The sequence below is a fragment of the Cebus imitator genome, unplaced genomic scaffold (genome assembly GCF_001604975.1).
Source record: "Cebus imitator isolate Cc_AM_T3 unplaced genomic scaffold, Cebus_imitator-1.0 Scaffold181, whole genome shotgun sequence".
Taxonomy (NCBI): domain Eukaryota; kingdom Metazoa; phylum Chordata; class Mammalia; order Primates; family Cebidae; genus Cebus; species Cebus imitator.
The window spans coordinates 1,632,670-1,655,458 of record NW_016107496.1 but is presented as its reverse complement, the minus strand read 5'-3'; the positions used below and the strand labels follow the sequence as shown (position 1 = coordinate 1,655,458).

The 22,789-nt window shown below is 55.7% G+C and overlaps 1 protein-coding gene across 3 annotated transcripts in view; it reads left to right on the top strand.

Moving 5' to 3' along the window:
- The window catches only part of NCKAP5L (NCK associated protein 5 like), a 38,948-nt gene extending 16,470 nt beyond the window's left edge, over window positions 1–22,478 (top strand). The window contains exons 2-14 of one of the 3 annotated variants that reach the window (XM_017545800.2): window positions 6,534–6,595; window positions 8,841–8,998; window positions 9,724–9,792; window positions 9,894–9,932; window positions 10,667–10,786; window positions 15,168–15,281; window positions 16,294–18,923; window positions 19,795–19,954; window positions 20,256–20,337; window positions 20,655–20,963; window positions 21,041–21,183; window positions 21,579–21,684; window positions 21,786–22,478. In XM_017545800.2, coding sequence (XP_017401289.1) covers window positions 8,876–8,998; window positions 9,724–9,792; window positions 9,894–9,932; window positions 10,667–10,786; window positions 15,168–15,281; window positions 16,294–18,923; window positions 19,795–19,954; window positions 20,256–20,337; window positions 20,655–20,963; window positions 21,041–21,183; window positions 21,579–21,684; window positions 21,786–21,889 — 3,999 coding nt within the window. In that variant the 5' untranslated portion in view covers window positions 6,534–6,595; window positions 8,841–8,875 and the 3' untranslated portion in view covers window positions 21,890–22,478. Of the gene's footprint in view, window positions 1–6,533; window positions 6,596–8,840; window positions 8,999–9,723; window positions 9,793–9,893; window positions 9,933–10,666; window positions 10,787–15,167; window positions 15,282–16,293; window positions 18,924–19,794; window positions 19,955–20,255; window positions 20,338–20,654; window positions 20,964–21,040; window positions 21,184–21,578 lie in introns of all 3 variants that reach the window. The other 2 variants (XM_017545799.2, XM_017545798.2) reach the window with 2 other exon arrangements.
- The last annotated feature ends 311 nt before the right edge of the window (window positions 22,479–22,789 follow it).

Sequence of the window (22,789 nt, the reverse complement as noted above, 5' to 3'; positions counted from 1 at the left end):
GCCGGAGAATTGCTTGAACCTGGGAGGCGGAGGTTGCAGTGAGCTGAGATCGCGCCACTGCACTCCAGCCTGGCACCTGGCAACAGAGCAAGACTCTGTCTCAAAAAAAAAAAAAAAAAAAAGACTTAAAGATTTTTAGTTTTCAAGGTCAGATAGGAAAGCTCTCTTCAGGAGGTAGATACTGAAGACATAAATGGGGAAAGTCTGGGGCAAGAGGGACCCACTTTGGCTGGGAGTGGGCAACTCATCTACTGTGATGGTGGATGAGGAGGTGGGGAGGGTTCCGAGGGGGCTGGGAGGGTGGCGGCAGGAGGTGTGAGGGGGTTTCCCTTTGCTGGCTTTCATCCTCTGGGGAAGCAGGAGGATGGTAGGCCAGAAGTTTGAGGAGAGCAGAAAGGTATGTGCTAGTCATGGCAGAGAATGAGAAAGCAGCTCTCTTATTCAAGCCAGGCTGGGCTGACGGTGGGGCTGAGCTGGCCTTCTCTGGTGAGAAAGAGAGAGAGAGCGTCAGTGCAAGCCTGGGGACAGGCGTGAGCATCAGGTCCTGTCCCACCTCGTGGAAGGAAGCATTGACCTACAATGCACAAATCAGGGGATCCCAGGGACCTTTTTGAGCTTGCATGTGGTTGTCTGAAGTTAAACATAAAATTCAGTTTCTCAGTTGGACTAACCCCATTTCAAGTGCTCAGCAGCCTTGTGTAGCTACTGGATAGCTTCCATGTTGGATAGTACAGACTAAACATGTTCATTATCACAGAAAGTTCTATTGGACAGCACTGTTCTAGAAAAACAATTCTCAGCTGGGCATGGTGGCTCACGCCTGTAATCCCAGCACTTTGGGAGGCTGAGGCAGAAGGATCACAAGGTCCAGAGTTCAAGACCAGCCTAGCCAACATGTTGAAACCCAGTCTCTACTAAAAATACAAAAATTAGCCAGACATTGTGGCACGTACCTGTCATCCCAGCCACTCAGCAGGCTGAGGCAGGTGAGCCAAGATCCATTACACCACTGCATTCTAGCCTGGGCAACAGGGTGAGATTCCGTCTCAAGAAAAAGAAAAGAAAAACGATTCTCAAACTTTTTTGGTCTGAGGACCCCAAAGAACTTTTGTTTATATATGTTATACTTACAGTTATTTAATTAATTTTTTTAAAAAAACAATAAACCATCACGTTAATATTTTATTTAAAAATAATTATATATGTTCCAAAACACAAATAACAGGAATGTCATTGTTCTCTATTTTTGCAAATCTCATGTCTGACTTCATAGAAGGAAGCTGACTTCTCCTGTCTGCCTCTGTATTCAATCTTTTGTGGTATCACATGGCTTGGTATCTAGAAAACACCACTGTACACTCAAGAGAGAATGAGAGTAATAAAGGCAGATAATGTCTTAGTAGTATTAGGAAAGCAGCTCTGACCTTACAGTCCCCTGGAGAGGGCCTCAGGGTGCCTGGGCCCCACTGTGGGAACTGCCATTGCAGAACAGCACTCACCTGGTGTGAAGAAACTCGTCTCCGGGAGATGGAATGATCTGCCTAGTCACACAGCATGTAAGTTCATTGCAAAGTTAGAACTGGATTCCATGCTAGACTCTTCTGCCTTCCGGTCTGAGGCTTTTTCCAGTACCCTTGGCTGGGCTAGGACTGGCCGGGCTGGACTTTTTGGGGGGGCCTAGGCTGCTTGGCTGCAGAGTCCCTGGTGTGTGGTCCTATAAATAAACCCATTGTGTCGGCACCCCTTCCCTCTCCCCACCCCCAGCAGCTGCTATTTTTGTTACTGGGTTATGCTGTGGACAGGGAGCAGGAGGGCTCTGAGGGAGGGGAGATGAGGGCTGTTGAAATCTGGAAGCCTTTAGGGCTCATAACACGACTGCCCTTCTCCTTCCCTTCCCGGAAGGGCCGAGGACCTATTCTGCAGCCAGTTCGGGAGAACCCATGCCATGGTGGTTGAGGTGCTTAGAGTGCCTGTGAAGAGAAAGTTGGGGGGATGCAGGGGGCCCCTTCCAGGACAGATGACTCTCAGAAGGGCTATTGTGTCTCCGGTGCCAGTTGTCAGGAGGAGGGAAGGAAATTTTTGTCTGCCCTCTTACCCTGAGCAGGGAGGAGACCAGTTGGAATTCTCAGGGCTGAAAGATGCTTTGGGCCAGGGGTGAAGTGGCCCCTTTCAGGCTAGAAGTGCCCGGGGAGCCAGGCCTCCATCCTCCTGTCCCTCCCCACACCCCTCAGCAGCCCAGGGCTGATCTTGGCTGGAAAGGGTGTTTGCTGTGGGGACAGAAGTTGCTGTTTACAAGTGGATTCTTGGGTGTGACTGGTAAAAGGGCTGGGAGGGTAAGAGGGATTCCAGAAAGCAGCTGGGGAGGGTGCGGAGGGAAGCGGTTGGCGTTCCGGGTGATTCTGTGATTAAGTGAGCTCTCCATCTCTGCCTTCCTACAGCTGCCCACCCTCCCCCACTCCTGCTCCCTGGCTTCTCTCCCTAGAGGACTCTGGGGGGAACAGCTGGTGAGTGAGGGGCTCACCAGGGGCCAGAAGGCCTTGGCTAAGGGCCGAAGTGAGGAAACAAGGACAGGCTTACTGCCGCCTGCCTCTCTGGCCCCTTCCTCCAGGCCCAATCTCTGTTCAGGGAGGGCTCTTGCCTGTGCCCTGCTGGAGAGGGTGTGCAAGCTGCAGACCCCCTCTGGTCTGGCTAACTGAAAGGCCAAGACAGATCTCTTTGGAGGCCCTGAAAGCCCCTGTCTACTCGTGGCTTTAAGGGGGAAGGGAGAGCTGGGGCCCTTTATGACTGACTTGGCTGAAGAGATGGTGGTCACCCAGGTTACCCAGAGACCCCTGAGCAAGTTCCCCCCTTCCTCGGCCCTGGCTGCCTGCAAACTGCTCCCCTCCCCACCTCTTCTGAAGGATAAGCCAGAGAGGACTCTGCTCTTCTCCCTCCTCCTTCCCTCCCTCCCCCTACACTGAGGTCACCTCCCTCTGACTCAGGCCTTTGTGGGAGGCAGGGCCTCCGTTAGCAGTTCTGGCGGGAGAAGCCTCCAGTTGAAGTTAGAGTTCCCAGCCCCGGCCTGGCGGGCACCGTGTGTCCAGACCCAACGTCCCAGATGTGTTGGGGCCACCAGAGGAATGTTTGAAACCAGAGCCATCCTGAAAACCTCAGGCCTGGGGTTTCCCTGCCCAGGTCGGGCTGAGCGAGCAGGAGCTGTGGGTCCTGAGGGAGGAGGCGGTGCTCAGCCCCTGGGGGGCAGCAGGGACCACCACCGGGGAGCTGGCCTGAGCAGGCGTTCCCCATGAGATGTGGGCAGAACGCCCAAACTCCAAAGGGCCGCGCTCTGGATTTGGCTTCTGTTGGAGCTGCTGGTGGTGGTCTCTCTCTGGATCTTGACCTTCCCCAGAGGAGAGTAAGGATGCAGGAAGTTTTCTTTAGAAATCTTGAACTTAGGCAGGGCGCAGTGGCTCACACCTGTAATCCCAGCACTTTGGGAGGCCAAGGTGCGTGGATCATGAGGTTAGGAGATCGAGACCATCCTGGCCAACATGTTGAAACCCCGTATCTACTAAAATACAAAAAAAATTAGCCAGGCATGGTAGTGCATACCTGTAATCCCAGCTACTTGGGAGGCTAAGGCAGGGGAATCGCTTGAACCCAGGAGGTGGAGATTGCAGTGAGCCAAGATTGTGCCCAAACAAAAAAAACAAAAAAAAAAAAGGTTCTTTTCTAAAAAAAAAAAAAAAAAGAAAAGAAAAATAAATCTTGAACTCAGGCTCTGGGCTGACTCTCATGGCCTATGCTCCTCTCTGCCACCAAGTTTTCCTGTGGGTCTCTTCCTCGTGACAGCCTCCTGCCCTCTGCTGTGACAGCCCTGAAGATGCAGAGGAGGCCCCTCATCCTGGGCTGACCCCAGACCACCTCGCTGTAAGGCCAGAAAGCATTTCTCCCAAACTGGGGCCGAGTCCCAGCCCTGCTCCAGCCAGCGCTTCCTGAGACTGTCCTGAGCTCCAGCCAGGGCACGCTGAGAAGAAGAACTGGGGCCACTGGCTGGCTTATATATCGGAGGGTCTACCCCATTCGCAGTAGGACTCTGGCCTCCCTGCTTGGGATTCACAGGGCCTCAGCTGTGAATCAGGGCCTTGCCTGGCTTTGTGCAGTGTATGGGGTCTCCATGCTCCTCAACACAGAAAACCACTGCGTGCACACAGAATCTACAGCCAGGCCTCACAACCTGGCCTTGCTCCTCCTGGATGCTTTTCTATTATTTTAGGAAAAGATACTCTACTAAACCACTGTCACCTGTTGTTTGGTTGTTGCTTTCTTGTGAAGCACACAAAACCTCTGGCTTTCCCCATCCTTAGTGTTATCTTTTTCCGGACCCCGGATGCTGCCCTCTTTATCCCATTCCTTTCCCTCACCCTCCCAACTTTCTTCTTCTCCTCTACAGCACACCACAGCCACCCCCCAGCCCCTCTTCCATGGAAGTTTCCACTAGAGAAGTAGATGGTGAGGGGATTGAGGGACACGCTGGGGACCGACAGGCAGGTTGCTCCAGGCAGTGGAAGGATCATGGCCCAGAGACCAGAGTTGTGGATGAGGGCAGCACTGATCAGATGCTGGAGGTGACCTGAGGCCTTGTCTGGGTTTTACCCCATTTGAGTGTGGGAAGGAGGATAATTCTTCAATTTTTTTCCTTTTTTTCCAGACCTGTATATTTCTATGTCTATCAACATAACATTATGAGCAAACAAAGTAAAACATGATACATTTTTATGATGTTAAATAACAACTTCAGGCCGGGCATGGTGGCTCATGCCTGTAATCCCAGCAATTTGGGAGGCCGAGGAGGGTGGATCACCTGAGGTCAGGAGTTCGAGACCAGCTTGGCCAACATGGCGAAACCCCATCTCTACTAAAAATGCAAAAAAATTAGCCAGGCGTAGTGTTGCATGCCTATAACCCCAGCTACTCAGGAGGCTGAGGCAAGAGAATCCCTTGAACCTAGGAGGTGGAGGCTGCAGTAAGCTGAGATTGCGCCGCTGCACTCTAGCCTGGGTGACAGAGTGGGACTCTGTCTCAAAAAAAAAAAGAATTTCAGATTGTTGTATTAAAAATAAGCATTAGAGGCCAGGCACAGTGACTCACCTGTCATCCCAGTGCTCTGGGAGGCTAAGGAGGGAGGATCACCTATAGTCCCAGCTACTTGGGAGGCTGAGGCAGGAGATCACTTGAGCCCAGGAGGTCAGGGGTGCAGTGAACTACGAATGTGCCAGCACTCCAGCCTGGGGAGTGGAGTGAGACCCTGTCTCTTAAAAAATAGCAGTATTAAGCTGGTCTTCCTTTTCCTTCAAGTGTTTTCAGAAGTCCCCTTCCCACTGTTGTAACCACACATACAGACATGAAGAAGCATTCTCCCCTTTCACTGTTACCCCAGCCCCCAAGCATCCAGTTGCTTCTCTTTCTGGGATATTAGAAGAGAAAGGGAAGGCGGTGCTGGGCCTGGGGCTGGAGAGCCGGCTGGGAGGAGTTGAGGGAGGGGAGGCCTCTGAGGGCAGGGCGGGGGGTATCTAAAGGTGCCCCTGTAGCCGAGACCCCTGCGTAAGGGCCCTGGGACCCAGAGTCTACTTCTGTGTGAATGGACAAGGCAGTAGCACGCTCCATAACAACCCCAGGGCTTTGCACTGTGCCTGTGTCAGCGGCTGATGATATGAAAAGCCTTCATTTTTGGAGTTTGTGCCAGACACTCTACATGTATTATCTCATTTTGTCCTCCAATAACCCTTTGGACTAAGTGTTCTTATCCCTGTTTTACAAGTGAGAAAAAAAAGAAAAGAGATGCAGTAGTGTCAGATTTCTAGCCTCCGGGGAGCTCTGGGGCTGTGCGGAGCGTAAATGTATGTTGTATTGTGGAGCTTACAGTGCAGCTTGGGCGTGTACAGAGGAGTGGGGAGATCTAGGCCTGTCCAGTGTGTGCTTTGTGAAGTGGCCATGTGATTTGGGCAATATCCTCTGCCCGAGAGCCTGCCTCCTCCTGCTGGTGGGTGCTCCCCTTCCCAGGTTGTCAGAAGAACCGATGGAATGGTGTGGAAGATCGTGCCTATGCTGTTCATCACACTCGGTTTCCTCATCTGAAAACATAGGCACTGATAATAGTATTTAACATCGTTGTGGTTAACTGCTGAGCACTAGAGAAGACTATGTATGTTATAGAACTGGGTTGTAAAGTACCAGGTGTGACTGTTCAGTCTCCTCTGTTATCTAATGATTCCTGGCTGAGAGCTGGGGACCTTTGCACTGGCTCTTTCTGCCACTCCAAATGCTTTTCCATTCCAGGCTTTCATCTGGACTTCTTTCAGGTCTCTGCTTAATTGTCGTCTCTCAGTGCCTAATCACAGCCCAACATTGTACATTGTCTGTCTCACCCAATAGAGTAGAAGCTTCGTAGTGGCTGGGCTCTTTCCGGCTCCTCATCCTGTGTCCCAGCGCCTGGCGCATAGCAGGAGCCCAGTAAGTGCATGGCTGACATCATCTTTTTTTTCCCTCCACAGGCGAGGTGACCGTTCTGGATGCTAGAGTGAGTGTGCCCACCTGTGTAAGGGGGCAGAGACAGGTGAGGGGCTTTGGGGCCTGTGCATGCTGGGGGTGGGAGAGGCACCCCTGGGCTCCACCCTGGAGGATAGGGAGCAAGTGCTCAGATGGCTGGGTGGTGAGCTGCTGAGGACCCCTCTCTCCTATGGTCCAAAAACTCCAAGTCTTTTCATTTTTGTTTTGAAACAGGGTCTCGCTTTGTTGCCCAGGCTTGAGTGCAGTGGCGTTCATAGCCCACTGTAGCCTCGAACTCCTGGGCTCAAGGGATACTCCCACTTCTTTTTTTTCCTTTTGGTAGATGAGGTCTCACTATGTTGCCCAGGCTGGGCTTGAACTCCTAGCCTTAAGCCATCCTCCCACCTTGGCCTCCCAAAGTGCCAAGGACAGGCATGAGCCACCACACCCAACCCCATTTTTCTTTTGTGGGGGCTTCAGTGGCACAAGGAGTGGTCAGGGTGGACCAACGTTCCACCCTCTTACAATAAGAAGGGTTGCCCATCTACTGGAAACCTCCACAATATTTGTAGGGAAGAAAAACATTGAGCATTTTTGTCTAGCAGAGAAATTGGAACTCAATTGGAAGATAAAGACTAGCCAGTTCAAGCTAGCAACAATGGCAGCCGTTTGGTGGGGTGGGAGGATCCCATGTGTGACACAGGTCTGAGCCCTGGTTATGCTGGGTGTGGTCATGAACTTTGTCTAGTCATCAGCCTGTCTCCCGCATGTCAGGCATCCCACCAGGAGTCGTGTGAGTTTGGATGGGGAGGTGAATGCAGCGTTCCTTCCCTCATGGAGTTGACTGTCTGGTGGGGGAGGCTGGTATAGAATCTTGCAGGATCGGTGCCTTGGAGCCCTGAAGGATGAATAGGAAGTTGCTGGCCAAGTGGAAAGGAGCAGGTGGTGTCAAGAGATCCCAGCAGAAGGACCAGTGTGCACAAAAAAAGCCTGACGTAGGCCGGGCACGGTGGCTCATGCCTGTAATCCCAGCGCTCTGGGAGTCCGAGGCGGGCGGATCACAAGGTCAGGAGATCGAGACCATCCTGGCCAACATGGTGAAATGCTATCTCTATTAAAAATACAAAAATTAGCTGAGCATGGCGGCGCATGCCTGTAATCCCAGCTATTGGGAGGCTGGGGCAGGAGAATCACTTGAACCTGGGAGGCGGGAGGCAGAGGTTGCGGTGAGCCGAGATCGTGCCATTGCACTCCAGCCTGGGCAGCAGGAGCAAAACTCTGTCTCAAAAAAAAAAAAAAAAAAAAATCCTGATCTGCTGGGGCCTAGCTCCTGCCAGGGCAGTGGGTGCTTAGTAAGGCTGGAGCTAGGCGTAGAAAGCGGAGCCCTGGAGGGGTGCAGGGCACTTCCTACTATGTCCAGAAGGAGCCTAAGGCTCAGGGAGTGGGACATTGCCCTGGGATGACCCAGCAAGTGAGCCCTGGAGCCACAACTAGAGCAAAGGGCACCAGGCCCCAGGCTCAACTGTATTGTCCACACATTCCGGGTCAAGTTCTCAGGGTGCTGTTCCTCGGTGGTCACATCTGACTCTCACAATGGCCCTATAAGGAAGGAAGAATTCTTCTGCCTATTTCTCAGAACTAGGAAACTAAGGATCAGTTGGGTGACTGAGTGAATTAATGAGCTCAGTTTTCATGTTTTCACCCAGCTCATACTAGGCAGAGCAAGACAGAGACTTTTGGCTGCAAAGCCAGGGTTTTATTCATTGTCTCCATTACCTAAAACGTGTCCCTGCTCCAGGCAGGGGACCACTGATGCTCAGGATAAAATCCTAGTTGTCTTATTTGTTAAATTAGTTTAAATTATTGTTACTGTCATGAGTAATAACAGTCTCGTGTTTGTTTTTTTTAACTTCTTTAAATCACTTTCACAGACCTAATCTTTGTTTGCAAACATTGAGTGAGATTAGGGGATATTGGTGTTATTATACAAATAGGGGGACTGAGGCCCAAGGAGGCTGAATGACTCCCCAGCTTGAGGCCAGTCCTAGTGGAGAAATCAGATTTCTAGGCTCCTTGCTCAGTGTCTGACCAACAATAGCGCATGTGTGAGTGTGGGGCTTTCTAAAACAATAGTCTCTGTTCTTAAGACAAGGAGAGTATCTTTGTCTGCCCCGTGACTGAGAGATTCCCAGCCTGGCCCTGGGTTGTTACAGTGTCATGCACATAGGTCACACTGACCTAAGCTCCAAGGAGACTGAAGGGTTTCATCTTTGTCCTCTTCCTCCTCACTTCCTCCCCATGCCCTGGAGTAGCCTGCCGGGCGTCTCTCCCTTGTTCCCAGAGCCAGATGTCGGAGGCCATGGACCAGCCGGCTGCAAGTCCTGGAAACCCAAGGCCAGGAGAGGGTGGTGATGGCAGCATGGAGCCGGGCACATGCCAGGAGCTTCTGCACCGACTTCGGGAGCTGGAGGTGCAATATGGGGCAAGGTGGGGGAGGCAGGGCTTCCCCTCCGTCTGAGTTTCCTGTGGATTTTTGGGTGCCATGGGCCTTCCTCTCAGCCTGCTTTGGCAGGCAGGAGGCTAACCGAACATTCTTCTGCAGAGCTTCTCTGAGAAGCCCTTTCCTTGCTCTTAGCTCTCCCATCCAGTGACAGCCCAGGGACAAGAAGCATTGCCCAGAGATGGGTGTCCTAACCCCCGAACACCTCCCTTCCTTACCTCCCATGCTTCTTCAGGCTCTAGGAAAGGGGGTGGTCAGAGGCCACAGTAGGAAGAAGCTGGATGGTCCAGGGCTCAGGAGTTGAGGGACAAGGGTGCACATCCTCAGGCCACACCCCTCGCCACATTCTTAAGACCCTCTCCTCTTCCCTGCAGCCTCCTTTGCCCATCTCCCAGGAAAATAAGGGTTACTGTGGGCACCTCCCACCTCAGGTCCACCTGGCCACTGTGTCTCCCCAGTGCCTCCAGTGCAAATGACTGAGGTTGGGGGTTTACAGAAAACCATGCCATCTCAGCCCTGCCCTCCAGCTGCCCTTGGCCTCTGCAGGGCAGAGAATCTGCTCACAGCCAAGAGCTGGAGTGGGGGTGTAGTTAGCATCCCTGTAGCTGCCTCCCCTTCCTCAAAAGGAACATGCCCTGGGGGAAGAATAATCTGCAAAGCCTTCTTTTTGCCCTCTTCCTCCCTCGTCCCCGCAGGCAGAGAACTCAGCGCTTGCCCAGGCCAATGAAAACCAGCGGGAGACTTACGAGCGCTGCCTGGACGAGGTCTGTGGGGCCTGCAGTGGGACTGGGGGGATGTGGCTCATCTGCTCCTGGCAGAAGCTGGGGTCTGCTGACAGCTCTGCCTCGGGGCTTTCTGTCCCCAGGTTGCCAACCACGTGGTACAGGCCTTGCTGAACCAGAAGGTAAGTAACCACAGGAGACATTCCCCCACCACCCCCGCAAGCCCAGACACCCTGGGGAGAAGCGCTGGGCACAGCAGATGAGGCCCTTCCTGGGGAATAAGGGCTTGGAGGAGATGGGCTGTTGCCCTCCGGCAGTTCTCTGTCTTCCTGCCTTGGGCAGGTCCATACTGTTCTACCTAGAGGCAGGGGTGGGACTAGGTAAGGCCAGGTCTCTGAGCTGTGATCACTTATTTGAGCTTGACTCCTGCCCTTACCCTGTCCCCAGCTGGCTTTTCCAGGCTGTGATAGGCCTTAAAGCAGTGTTGATGTTGTAAGCCTAAATGGCATCTACATATTTACTCATGTACTTGTGTGCTGTGGATAACTTCTTGACATCGGGGCCACTTTGACCCCAAGGCCTTCCTCTGTCTTACACAGGCCCTTCTTTGATGTGTGCTTTCTAAGAGGCAGGGGGGTTGATTCCAGGGATGAAAAAGGTAACAAAGAGAATGGGATTTACCGCCCACCAGGGATGATGAACTTTAGAGAATTTTCAGTCCCTAGAAGATGCTATAGCTAGCAACATCAGCAGGCTCAGATTCCTCATAGAAGGAGGTTCCAGGAGAAGGATATGCCCAGAAGGGTCCTAGGGCCTCCAGGTAGATCTGTGCATGCCACTGTTCTGATGAAGAGCACTGTGACACTCTCTCACCATCCTCTCCTCTTCTTCCTGCGCCTCCTGGGGTGGACGGCAGGACCTTCGAGAGGAGTGCATCAAGCTGAAGAAGAGGGTGTTTGACCTGGAACGGCAGAACCAGATGCTGAGTGCCCTGTTTCAGCAGAAGCTCCATCTCACCACCGGCTCTCTCCCTCAGGTAGGCACATGCGCTCCTTTCCCTCCCATCACACTGCCTCCTGCCTCCCCAGCCCTGTCTGCCGCATCACTGTCTTCTCTAGTGCACCTGGGAAGCAGGCCATCAGCTGTCCCCCTTCCACTCTTGGGGCTGTGGACGTCCAGGGAAGGCCTGCCCCACCTGAAAGATTTGAGCCTTAGATGGGTTGCAAACTGCCCAAGTCTCCTGAGTTTGGCGGTCCCCTCCTTCTGGTGCTCCCCACAGAGCACCCCTTCTTGTTGATGGAGCTTTGCACTTGCCCCTGCCCGGTGTGGGGAGATGGGTGGAGTCTGCAGATGCAATTATTTCAAGTTTCCAAGAGGCCGCTTTGGCCACTGACACAGCCTCTTCTTGGCCGGGCACAGGGGTGGGGCTGGGTGTAAGGCAGCCCAGAGCGTGGTGTCAAGAAAGACATTTCAGTTCTGATAACTGTTCACAGTCTCTGCTGGGAGCCCTGACACCTGCCTTCCCCAGGAGAAGCAGGAGGCTACTGGGAGTGACTCCTGGGCTGCGTTAAGGTGTCACTTGAGGTTACTCTGTGAGGAACCCGCAAGGATGGGGTGAGACATGGGGTGGGAGGATCAGGAGTAGCTCCAGATGCCTGGGGTGAGCAGCAGGCTGTTTCTGAGGTCGGCCAGCCCATTCCCCTCACTTTGACAAGAAGAAAAGCACTTTTCTGTGTGTGGGGGTGTGTGTGTGGTGGGGGGTGTGGTGTGTGTGTATCTGTCTGATGCAAACTAGGCAACTCTTGGTCCCCAGTCCCTGAGCTGGCAACCCCTCCACTCACTGGAAGCCTGGCCCTTGCAGAGGAAGCACCTTGTCACCATAGCCACTCTGGCCACCCAGCCTCACCAGGTTGGCACAGAGCTGAGTCAGAGTCTGCAGCAGTGACTCTGCAGTTCTCCTTGCCCTACATCTGTCCTTGCGGCAGGGTTCACCCTGGAATCCCCAGAGGCCCAACCACTCCAGCTCAGCCCACCCCAGCACACTCTTCTCAGTGACTGCTGATAACAGAGGGGTCGGGTGTCCTTAAAGCATTTACTTTTTACCTAAATGAATTCTGGAACCTTTAGGGGTTCAGGCCAATAGATTTATCTTCCCCAGAAGTAACATGACATAATGGGAAGAACACAAAGCTTGGCCTCAGATAAACCTGGGTTGGATCCCTCACTTAACTACTTCTTAGCTGTGTGACCTGGGGTAAATTACTTAGCTTTACAGACTACAGTTTTGTTTTTTAACGGATGGGGATAAAAATACCCATATTGCAGTTGATGTGAGGATTCAATGCAATGATATGTCGCACTTGGCCCACAGTAGATAGTCAGTGGCAGCTGTTTATGATGTGATTCCCAGCTTGTGCTTTGCTAGGGTGAAAGCGCCTTTGCACAAATGCCAATTAAGCTCTTACTGTGAGCCGTGCCTTTGCCAACACGTATGGAATTGGACTGCATCATGAGGCCCCATCGAAGGGCCAAGGCCTCTGCAGGCCAACGGGACCCCGGGAGCCTGGGACTGTTGGGAGCTCAGGGAGCTCCATGCCACAAGGCAGAGTATGACAGTGCCATCAGAGAACCCAGGAGATGGTGGGGAGAGGCCATCAGAGAAGGATGGAAATGACATTGGAACTGGGACTTAATGGATGGATGGGAGATTTTAAGAGTGGAGTGGGGCCTGGGGAGGAGGGATTCCCTGTGGAAAGAACAGCATGAGCAAAGATCCAAGAGCAGGGAGGCCCAGAGAGCAGTAAGCTGTTCAGCTTGACTGGAGCAAAGGACGTGCGAAGGGACGGTGAGGGAGACGGTGGCATGGGAAGAGCTGGCCAGTCAGGCCCAGATGCCTGCAGAGGAGTGCACACTTGTTTCTGCTGACAATAGGCAGACATAGGAGGCTTTTGAACACAAAAATGCTTTAGAAAAGAAAACAAGGCCAGGCACAGTAGCTCACGCCTATAATCTCAACATTTGGGAAGGCTGAAGAGGGAGAATCACTTGAGCCCAGGAGTTTAAGACCAGCCTAGGCAACATAGCAAGACACTATCTGTACAAAAAAACAATTTTTTTTTTAATTAGCCAGGTGTGGTGATACTCACCGGTAGTCCTAGCTACCCAGGAGGCTGAGGCAGGAGGATTGCTTGAACCCAGGGAATCAAGGCTGCAGTGAGCTACAGTCATGCCACTGCATTCCAGCCTGAGTGACAGAGCAAAACCTGTCTGAAAAAAAGAAAAAATATCTCATCGCATTGTTAGTTTATGGTTTAAAAAAAAAGGAAGAAAAGATGCTTTAGGCTGTCTTGTGCACAGGAGATTGAAAGACCACCAAACCAGATCAAGGAGACTGACTGACTGGTGGAGCAGTGCAGGCCAGAGGCAGGAAGAGCTGGGCTGGAGGCGCTGCTGCAGCTGGCTGTAGGTGGGTGGAGTGGGGCTGAGGGGCACTGCAGAGACAGGGTTTAAAGGCTGTGAAGAGGGGCCGGGCGCGGTGGCTCAAGCCTGTAATCCCAGCACTGTGGGAGGCCGAGGCGGGTGGATCACGAGGTCAAGAGATCGAGACCATCGTGGTCAACATGGTGAAACCCCGTCTCTACTAAAAATACAAAAAATTAGCTGGGCATGGTGGCGTGTGCCTGTAATCCCAACGACTCAGGAGGCTGGGGCAGGAGAATTGCCTGAACCCGGGAGGCGGAGGTTGCGGTGAGCCGAGATCGCACCATTGCACTCTAGCCTGGGTAACAAGAGCGAAACTCCGTCTCAAAAAAAAAAAAATAAATAAATAAATAAAAATAAAGGCTGTGAAGAATGAGAGAGGGAGGAGTTAAAGCTGACTCATATCTAGCCACAAGATGCCCGGGAGATGGAAATCGCATTCTCAGGGACTGAGAGAGAAGTGCCCGTGATTAAATCCTGCCTTTTCAGTCCCAGAGTAGATGTTCCACATCACACCAGGCAGGGGAGACAGAAACATTACAACTCCCTGCTATGTCTTTTCCTTTCTTTTTTTTCTTTTTTTTTTTGAGATGAAGTCTCATTGTTGCCCAGGCTGGAGTGCAGTGGCACAATCTTGGCTCACTGCAACCTCCACTTCCTGGGTTCAAACAGTTCTGCCTCAGCCTCCTGAGTAGCTGGGATTACAGGTGCCCACCACCATGCCCTGCTAATTTTTTTTTTTTTTGAGATGGAGTCTTGCTCTGTCGCTAGGCTTGAGTGCGGCGGCGTGATCTCAACTCACTGCAATCTCCGCCTACCAGGTTCAAGCAATTCCCCTGCCTCAGCCTCCAGAGTAGCTGGGACTACAGGTGAGTGCCACCGCACCCACCTAATTTTTGTATTTTTGTATTTTTTTCCATAGAGACAGGGTTTCACCATGTTGGCCAGGATGGTCTCTATCTCCTGACCTCATGACCTGCCTGCCTCAGCCTCCCAAAGTGCTGGGATTACAGGCATGAACCACCGTGCCCGGCCGACAATTTTTGTACTTTTTATTTATTTATTTATTTAGAGATAGACTTTTGCTCAGTCACCTAGGCTGGAGTGCAGTGGCACAATTTTGGCTCACTGTAACCTCCACCTCCCAGGTTCAAGCAGTTCTCTGCCTCAGCCTCCTGAGTAGCTGAGATTACAGGCACCCACCACCATGCCCAGCTAATTTTTCTATTTTTAGTAGAGATGTTTCACCATCTTGGCCAGGCTGGTCCTGTACTCCTGACCTCATGATCCACACACCTTGGCCTCCCGAAGTGCTGGGATTACAGGTGTGAGCCACTGCGCCCAGCCAATTTTAGTACTTTTAGTAGAGACAGGGCTTCACCATGTTGGCCAGGCTGGTCTCGAACTCCTGACCTCAGGTCATCTGCCTGCTTTGGCCTCCCAAAGTGCTGGGATTACAGGCATGAGCCACTGCGCCCGGCCCCTGCCATCTCTTTTCTAAGACCGTCTAAGACTATTTATCTCAGCTGTCCCTGTGATCCTCGGATCCCAGGTGTTGAGAACAGGAAGAGACCTTTGTGGTAACCCTCTTTGTGAGAGGAGAGGAAGCCCCATAGACAAGTGAAGCAGGCTTGGAGCTGAGAGAGGCACTCTGAGTGAGACCTGCCACAGCCCTCCGGGCCCAGGATATTCATGTCTCTCCATAGCCCTCTGACCAGTCTCACTCTGTGACCCCTGGCTTGCACCGTCTTCAGATCTGCCTGTGCTGTGGTCTCCTGAGGCTTCTCTTACCAGTGGGTGGGGCAGCAGCCAGAGCTGCATCTGGGGCTGGGAGTCCTCCATGAAGGAGAGGACGCAGAGGGGAAGGCCTGGCTTTGCAAGGGAGTAGGGACCTGGGCCAGACAGCTACTGCACTAACTCTGCCTCTCCCTCTGCAGATCCCACTCACCCCGCTCCAGCCGCCATCAGAGCCACCAGCCTCCCCCTCCCTGAGCTCCACTGAGGGACTGGCCGCCCCACTGCCTGTGGGCCACTGTGCTGGGCAGAGAGAGGTAGGAGGGCTAGGCACCGTGGTCCGTGGCCACACTAGCTACAGGCTCCTCAGTCAGTATTCCACTGCTCTTTCCTAACGAGTCCCGGGGGAAGGGCTGTTTCCCGGTGCTCAGACGCTTGTCCAGGCTGGAAGTGTGGGCCCTCCACTGTCAGCCAAATGCCAGGAAAAGCAGAGCCCCACCCTCAGCCGCTGGCCCTGTGAGCAGATGCATTACTAATGCATTAAGAGGCATGGTTAACACTTGCTGAGCTCTTACTGCATGCCAGGCACTGTGTAGAACACCTTGGATCTCATTCATCTTTTATAGTGAGGTTAACATAATAATCATCTCATTTTACAGATGATACAATGAAGCAGCTTAGAGCTCAGATAACTTGCTGAAGGCCCTATCGATGGGTAGAACTGGAACTTGGGCCTACACAGGCTGACTCCAGAGCCTATGGGCTGACCACTATACCACACTATGCTACCCCCAAAAAGGGCTGGGGGACAGCAAGGAAGGGTTTGCATGGAGTCACCCCGAACCCCTTCCTGCTGGGGATTAGGTCAGCGGAGTCCACTTCTTCCCTGAGGAGGCCCGGGCTATAAGTGACTGACTTAGGACTGGGGTACATTGCACTCCCTTCTGGAGTCCGTGTTCTTTCTGGGCCTGAGAAATGGACAGACCTCCCTCCCCTGGGACAAACACAGAGGTCGGAGTTGTGGGTGGTTAGCCCTGCTGATCCAAATGGCTGTGGGGAGTAGGGGCGGGGACAACCAAGAAGAGGATGTTGGGTACCTGCCCAACCCCATGTGTGCCAAGAAGGAGAATTGGGGTAATCAGGGCTCAGCAACCCTTGAGGAAGCAGAACCATCATATCCCAGTTGCTGTGAATTCCTTTTGGGGACACAGACACAACGGGGCCAGCTCTGTTCCTGGCATACCCTGTTATGCCAGCCCAGGGCCTGGGCCTGGAACTGGATCCCAGCTGCACGTGGTCCCCTCCTCATACCATCATCTCTCCCCAAAGGTATGTTGGGAGCAGCAGCTGAGGCCAGGAGGCCCAGGCCCCCCAGCCACCCCACCCCCAGCGCTGGATGCCCTATCCCCATTTCTTCGGAAGAAGGCCCAGATTCTGGAGGTGCTGAGAGCCCTGGAAGAGACTGACCCCTTGCTTCTGTGCTCACCTGCCACCCCCTGGCGGCCTCCAGGCCAGGGTCCTGGCTCCCCAGAGCCCATCAACGGCGAGCTGTGTGGCCCACCTCAGCCCGAACCCTTGCCCTGGGCGCCCTGCCTGCTGCTAGGCCCTGGCAGCCTGGGAGGCCTGCTGCACTGGGAGCGCCTCTTGGGGGGCCCGGGAGGGGAAGAGGGTACTGGGCGGCTCTGGGGTCCTAGCAGGGGACCTCCCCAGGCCCAGGGCACCAGCTCTGGCCAAAACTGTGCCCCAGGCAGCAGCTCCTCCTCCTCTTCTGATGAAGCAGGTGACCCCAATGAGGCACCCAGCCCCGACACCCTGCTCGGTGCTCTGGCCCGCAGACAGCTGAATCTGGGCCAGCTCCTTGAGGACACAGAGTCTTACCTACAGGCCTTCCTGGCTGGGGCTGCAGGCCCACTCAACGGGGACCGCCCAGGTCCCGGGCAGCCATCTTCCCCAGACCAGGGGCCCCCACAGCTGTCCAAGTCCAAAGGCCTCCCTAAGTCAGCTTGGGGTGGGGGTACCCCAGAGGCCCACAGGCCAGGCTTTGGTGCTACCTCAGAGGGCCAGGGGCCCCTCCCCTTTCTTAGTATGTTCATGGGTGCTGGGGATGCCCCACTGGGCTCTCAGCCTGGCCACCCCCATTCCTCATCTCAGGTGAAAAGCAAGCTCCAAATTGTCCCCGCTTCTCCTGGGGAAGCCCAGGGACCCCTTCTGCCCTCTCCAGCCAGGGGTCTCAAGTTTCTAAAGCTGCCTCCAGCCTCGGAGAAGATTCCCAGCCCCGGCGGCCCGCAGCTCAGTCCCCAGCTCCCTCGGAACTCACGCATCCCCTGTCGGAACAGTGGCTCAGATGGCAGCCCCTCCCCACTGCTGGCCCGAAGGGGTCTGGGTGGAGGAGAGCTGTCCCCAGAGGGGGCGCAGGGCCTGCCCACCAGCCCTTTACCCTGCTCCACAACCCCAGACTCTGCACAGCTCAGACCCCCGCAGTCAGCCTTGTCCACCACGCTGTCCCCAGGCCCAGTGGTATCTCCCTGCTATGAGAACATCCTGGACCTTTCTCGGAGCACCTTTAGGGGGCCTTCCCCAGAGCCACCTCCGTCCCCACTGCAGGTGCCCACCTACCCACAGCTAACTCTGGAGGTGCCACAGGCCCCCGAAATTCTCAGAAGCCCTGGAGTTCCCCCCAGCCCTTGCCTCCCGGAATCGTACCCCTATGGGAGCCCCCAGGAAAAGAGTTTGGACAAGGCAGGCTTGGAGTCTCCCCATCCTGGCCGCAGGACCCCAGGCAACCCATCCAAGAAGCCCAGCCAGGGGTCAGGACGGCGACCTGGGGATCCCGGCAGCACACCTTTGCGGGACAGACTGACGGCCCTGGGGAAGCTGAAAACAGGCCCCGAGGGGGCCCTGGGCCCAGAGAAGAATGGGGTGCCAGCCAGGCCTGGCACTGAAAAGGCCCGGGGACCAGGGAGGTCAGGGGAGAGTGCTGGAGACATGGTGCCCCCCATCCACAGGCCCCCGGAGCAACTAGAAGCTAAGGGGAGCATACGGGGGGCAGTAGCTTCGGGCGCAAACAGCCTGAAGCAGCAGGAACCTGGACTCATGGGGGATCCTGGGGTCCGAGTCTACTCCTCTCACTCCATGGGGGCCCGGGTGGACCTGGAGCCTGTCTCACCAAGGAGCTGCCTCACCAAAGTGGAGCTGGCCAAGAGCCGGCTGGCAGGGGCTCTGTGCCCCCAGGTACCCCGTACCCCTGCCAAAGTGCCAACCTCAGCCCCAAGCCTGGGCAAGCCCAATAAGAGCCCTCACAGCAGCCCCACCAAACTCCCTTCCAAGTCACCCACCAAGGTGGTACCTCGACCTGGGGCTCCTCCCGTCACCAAGGAGTCCCCCAAGCCTGACAAAGGGAAGGGCCCTCCCTGGGCAGACTGTGGTGGTACCACAGCCCAGCCCACACCCACAGTACCTGGTCCCACTGACCCAAGCCAGGGCCCCGACGGGCTGGCCCCACACTCAGCCATTGAGGAGAAGGTGATGAAGGGCATCGAGGAGAATGTGCTGCGGCTCCAGGGCCAGGAGCGGGCCCCCGGCACTGAGGTCAAGCACCGCAACACCAGCAGCATCGCCAGCTGGTTCGGCCTTAAGAAGAGTAAGCTACCAGCACTGAACCGCCGCACAGAGGCCACCAAGAGCAAGGAGGGGTCTAGCGGGGGCTCCCCGCTCCGGAGGGAAGTCAAAATGGAAGCCCGGAAGCTGGAGGCTGAGAGCCTCAACATCTCCAAGCTGATGGCCAAGGCGGAAGACCTGCGTCGGGCGCTGGAGGAGGAGAAGGCCTATCTAAGCAGCAGGGCCCGGCCACGGCCTGGGGGCCCAGCCCCAGGGCCCAGCACGGGGCTGGGGCAGGTGCAGGGCCAGCTGGCTGGCATGTACCAGGGCGCAGACACCTTCATGCAGCAGCTGCTCAACAGGTGAGGGCCTGGGATCAGCCAACAGGTGCTTGGTGGGCATGGGCACTTTTCCCTTCGTGGGCACACCTAAGTCTGGGGCTGGGCCTGCCTCTCCTAGGAGCTGGGGCTTCCCAGAGGTCAAAAGGGATAGAAGGCCACCAAAGCAGCTGTGGGGTCAGGGACTTGGCCTGGAGGAAAGATCAGGGGCTTGACCTCGTTGCTGGCTTCTCATTTGAGAAGCATTAACAGTCCACATTTTCCTGGATGGTCTCTGTACCAGATGCGGCAGCCTGTCAGAGGTACCTGCATGTGATAGTGAACGCTAGAGCCTAACTGGGCTGATGAAGCTCTTCTCCTTCAGGAAAGGGACAAGGGGAGTCCCCTTCCCATCTTGCCCTTTGACACCTGCTACAATAGGAACTGTGGTTTAAAGAAGGGTCCCCCCCATCTTGGGGTGCGCTATCTGGGCCAGATGAGGCAGAAAGTCTGCAGGAATTAGGCCCCAGATAGGGTGTGTGGTTTGGACTGCAGGTGTGCTCAGAAGTTCAGCTAGGGCAGGTGGAGTGTGTCATTCATGGAGCAGAATGTGACTGGGTCTGCTGGTCTATCTGGAATCACCATCAAGCAGTCTCTAGGCTCAACTCTGGATGGCTCTGGGGGAGTTCTCCCATCTTCTCCGCTGCCCTCTCTTCCTCTGGGGGTTTCCCTATCGTCCTTGCCTGTTGCCAGTGTCAAGAAGGGTTGGTGGGAGCAATGACCAGCAACATGTCCCCTTCCCCAGAGGTGGGTGGCAGGAAGTGCCTCCCTAAGCCCCGCACCATTGGCAGGTGAAAGGCTGGGATGTCTGGGCAGGCCTGGCTGCTCTCACTTACATCTGCGCTGTTGCCCATAGGGTGGATGGCAAGGAGCTGCCATCCAAAAGCTGGCGGGAGCCCAAGCCTGATTACGGGGATTTCCAGCCAGTGTCTTCTGATCCCAAGAGCTCCTGGCCAGCCTGTGGGCCCCGGAATGGCCTGGTGGGCCCTCTTCAGGGCTGCGGAAAACCTGGAAAGGTAAGTTCTTAGGGCATGGACTGGGTAGGGGGGCCTGGCTCTCTGGCCCTGCCAGGTCTCTTACCCCCTAGAGGGTTCTCCCTCCCCAAGGCCTAGAAGCTGCTGGATGCTCTCATGGTCTTGGAGGGGAGACTGGGGAGGAGAGAGGAGCTTCCCAGTCTGCATGGCACTGAGATCCATACTCCAGGACCTCATCTTCATACTCCCATACTTTGACAGCCACATTCCCACCCCCTAGAAGGGTGGGGAGGGGTGTGGAGGGGGGAGGAGTGGACTCTGAGGTCTCCTGTACCCCACACAGCCAAGCAGTGAGCCAGGGAGGCGGGAAGAGATGCCCTCAGAGGACAGCCTGGCCGAGCCAGTGCCCACCTCACACTTCACAGGTCAGCAAGTTCCTTTGCCCCCACCCCCTGCCACTTCCTATCCCCACAGCAGGTGCTAGGCTCTGTGTGCCATCTTGGTGCCAAGCACCAGGTAGGCACTGGAGTTACACAAGAACAAATCCTTCCTCTGGGGTACTTGCCCTACCTACACCCGTTTCCTAAGCCCTGGGCAGGTGGGGATGGCGGGCATGTGCTATGGAATGAGCTGTTGGGTCAGGAGGGGTTCTGAGTCGGGGTGGAGCCTGGGCTGGGTGGGAAGTGGAGGCAGGCGGGGGGCTGAGCCCAGCCTCACTCTTGATGTGCCCTCCCCTCCCCAGCCTGTGGCTCCTTGACTCGAACCTTGGACAGTGGCATTGGGACCTTCCCACCCCCAGACCATGGTAGCATTGGGACCCCCAGCAAGAATCTTCCTAAGACCAAGCCGCCGCGGCTGGAGCCCCCACCTGGGGTACCCCCAGCTCGGCCCCCACCCCTTACCAAAGTCCCCCGCCGCGCCCACACGCTGGAGCGGGAGGTGCCAGGCATAGAGGAGCTGCTGGTGAGTGGGCGGCACCCTAGCATGCCAGCCTTCCCTGCGCTGCTGCCTGCTGCTCCAGGCCACCGGGGCCATCAGAACTGTCCTGATGGTGAGTGTCCAGGTGGGAGGGTGGGATGCTCCTGGGGGCTGGGCAGCTCCATCCACCTTCCCCTTGTTCCTGGACAGATCCCTGTGAAGACCCAGGTCCCACCCCTCCTGTCCAACTTGCCAAGAACTGGACCTTCCCCAATACCAGGGCAGCCGGCAGCTCCTCGGACCCTTTCCTGTGCCCACCCCGACAGTTGGAGGGGCTGCCCAGGACCCCCATGGTGAGAATTGCAGTAGGGGAAAGAGAATGGACTGGGAGGCAGGAGGGAGTGACGTGGGGAGACAGTTTCTCCGGTGATGTACGGCCTGTGTCTTGCAGTCTTGGCGCCACACCCTCCAGGAGGAGGACCCTGGCATGCCCTGTGAGCGGCCCACCGCCCTTCCCTCCTTGCACCCTTCTCTTGCGAAAGGGTTTCTGTCCCTCCCCAGAACCTTGTGGGACTGTTCTCAGTTGTACCTCCAGCCTGCTTCCTCTGAAGCGCGCCCCACCTTGGGGGGCTCCCTCTTGAACAGCCCCCCATTGGGTGCACAGATGCCCCTCAGAGCTCAGTGTCTGTGAGGCTGGGCTGAGAGAGGTGGAGAGGAGCTTCCTCCCGAGCTGCCCCTCCTTTCCCAGGCCCTGCCCGTGGACAGGAAGCGGAGCCAGGAGCCCAGCCGCCCATCCCCTACGCCCCAGGGCCCAGCATTCGGGGGTAGCCGAACCCCCAGCACTTCGGACGTGGGCGAGGAAGGCAGAGTGGCCAGTGGCGGCCCCCCAGGGCTGGAGACCTCGGAGTCTCTCAGCGACTCGCTCTACGACTCCCTCTCCTCCTGTGGGAGTCAGGGCTGAAGGGCTGCGCCACGCCATGGCCCTGCTGGAGTTGGGGACCACAGACTGGACCAGCTCTCTTCGTGCCCAGCCCCTGGAGCCAGGGGGCCCCTCCCTGAAGGGACCAAGGAGACAGGTGGATAAGGTGAAAAGGGGGTCCCTGGCACACCCCACCACCCACTGCTACTGTGGATGAGATGACCGTGCTCAGCTCAGGGAGAGACCCCAGCCCTTGGTTCCTTCTCTCACCCAGAGTAAGGCTCTTCCTTGAAGGGACTGGGGGTTCAAGGCCACTGTGTCGCAGCCCCCCAGCTGCCACTTCAGGCTGAGCCATCTTGTGGTGCTGGGCTTCCTGCCCACCAGCCGTGCCATCTCTGCCCAACCTGGCTGCTCCCCTACCCTGAAGCCCCCGTGAGGCCCTTCTGGAGGCCCCTGTGCTGGTGGAATTTGGGGGTCAGGGGGACAAGTTGCCTTCTCTCTCTGCCCTGGTCCTCCCGGCTGTCTGGATGGTGCTGCCCTCCCCTGCCCCATGCCTTTGGGGTCTATTCGTCTGTCTTTTTTGTTGTTTTTATATATTGAAGCACCTGGCCCAGCCCCAGCCCCCAGCCCCGCACCGCGGTTAATTTATCTGTTGTTCAAAATGCGGCTGCTCTGCTTCCTGCCTCTGCTTCTGCCGTATCCCTAATAAAATGTGGAGGCCCCTCCCTGCCCCTGACTCAGCTTGTTGTATGGGAAGATTTGGGGAGACAGGTCGGGGGACACTGCATGGGTGCCAGGTTGAGGGACGCCAGGCGCCCTTGTGATGCAGTCCCCCCACCAAGGCAGCTGGCTGGAGTCATCCCAGAAGGTAACTGAGGGTTGGAAGAGTAGGACCTACTTGGGCCCAGAAGGGTACCTGGGCTTGGAGAGATTCTCCTGGCAGGGTGCAAGTCTGGGCAGCTTCTTGGAGGGGGAGCTGGGGAAGATGGCTGTGAACATGCACTCAGGCCACAGGTGTCCCAGGCAGGTGGGACACGCAG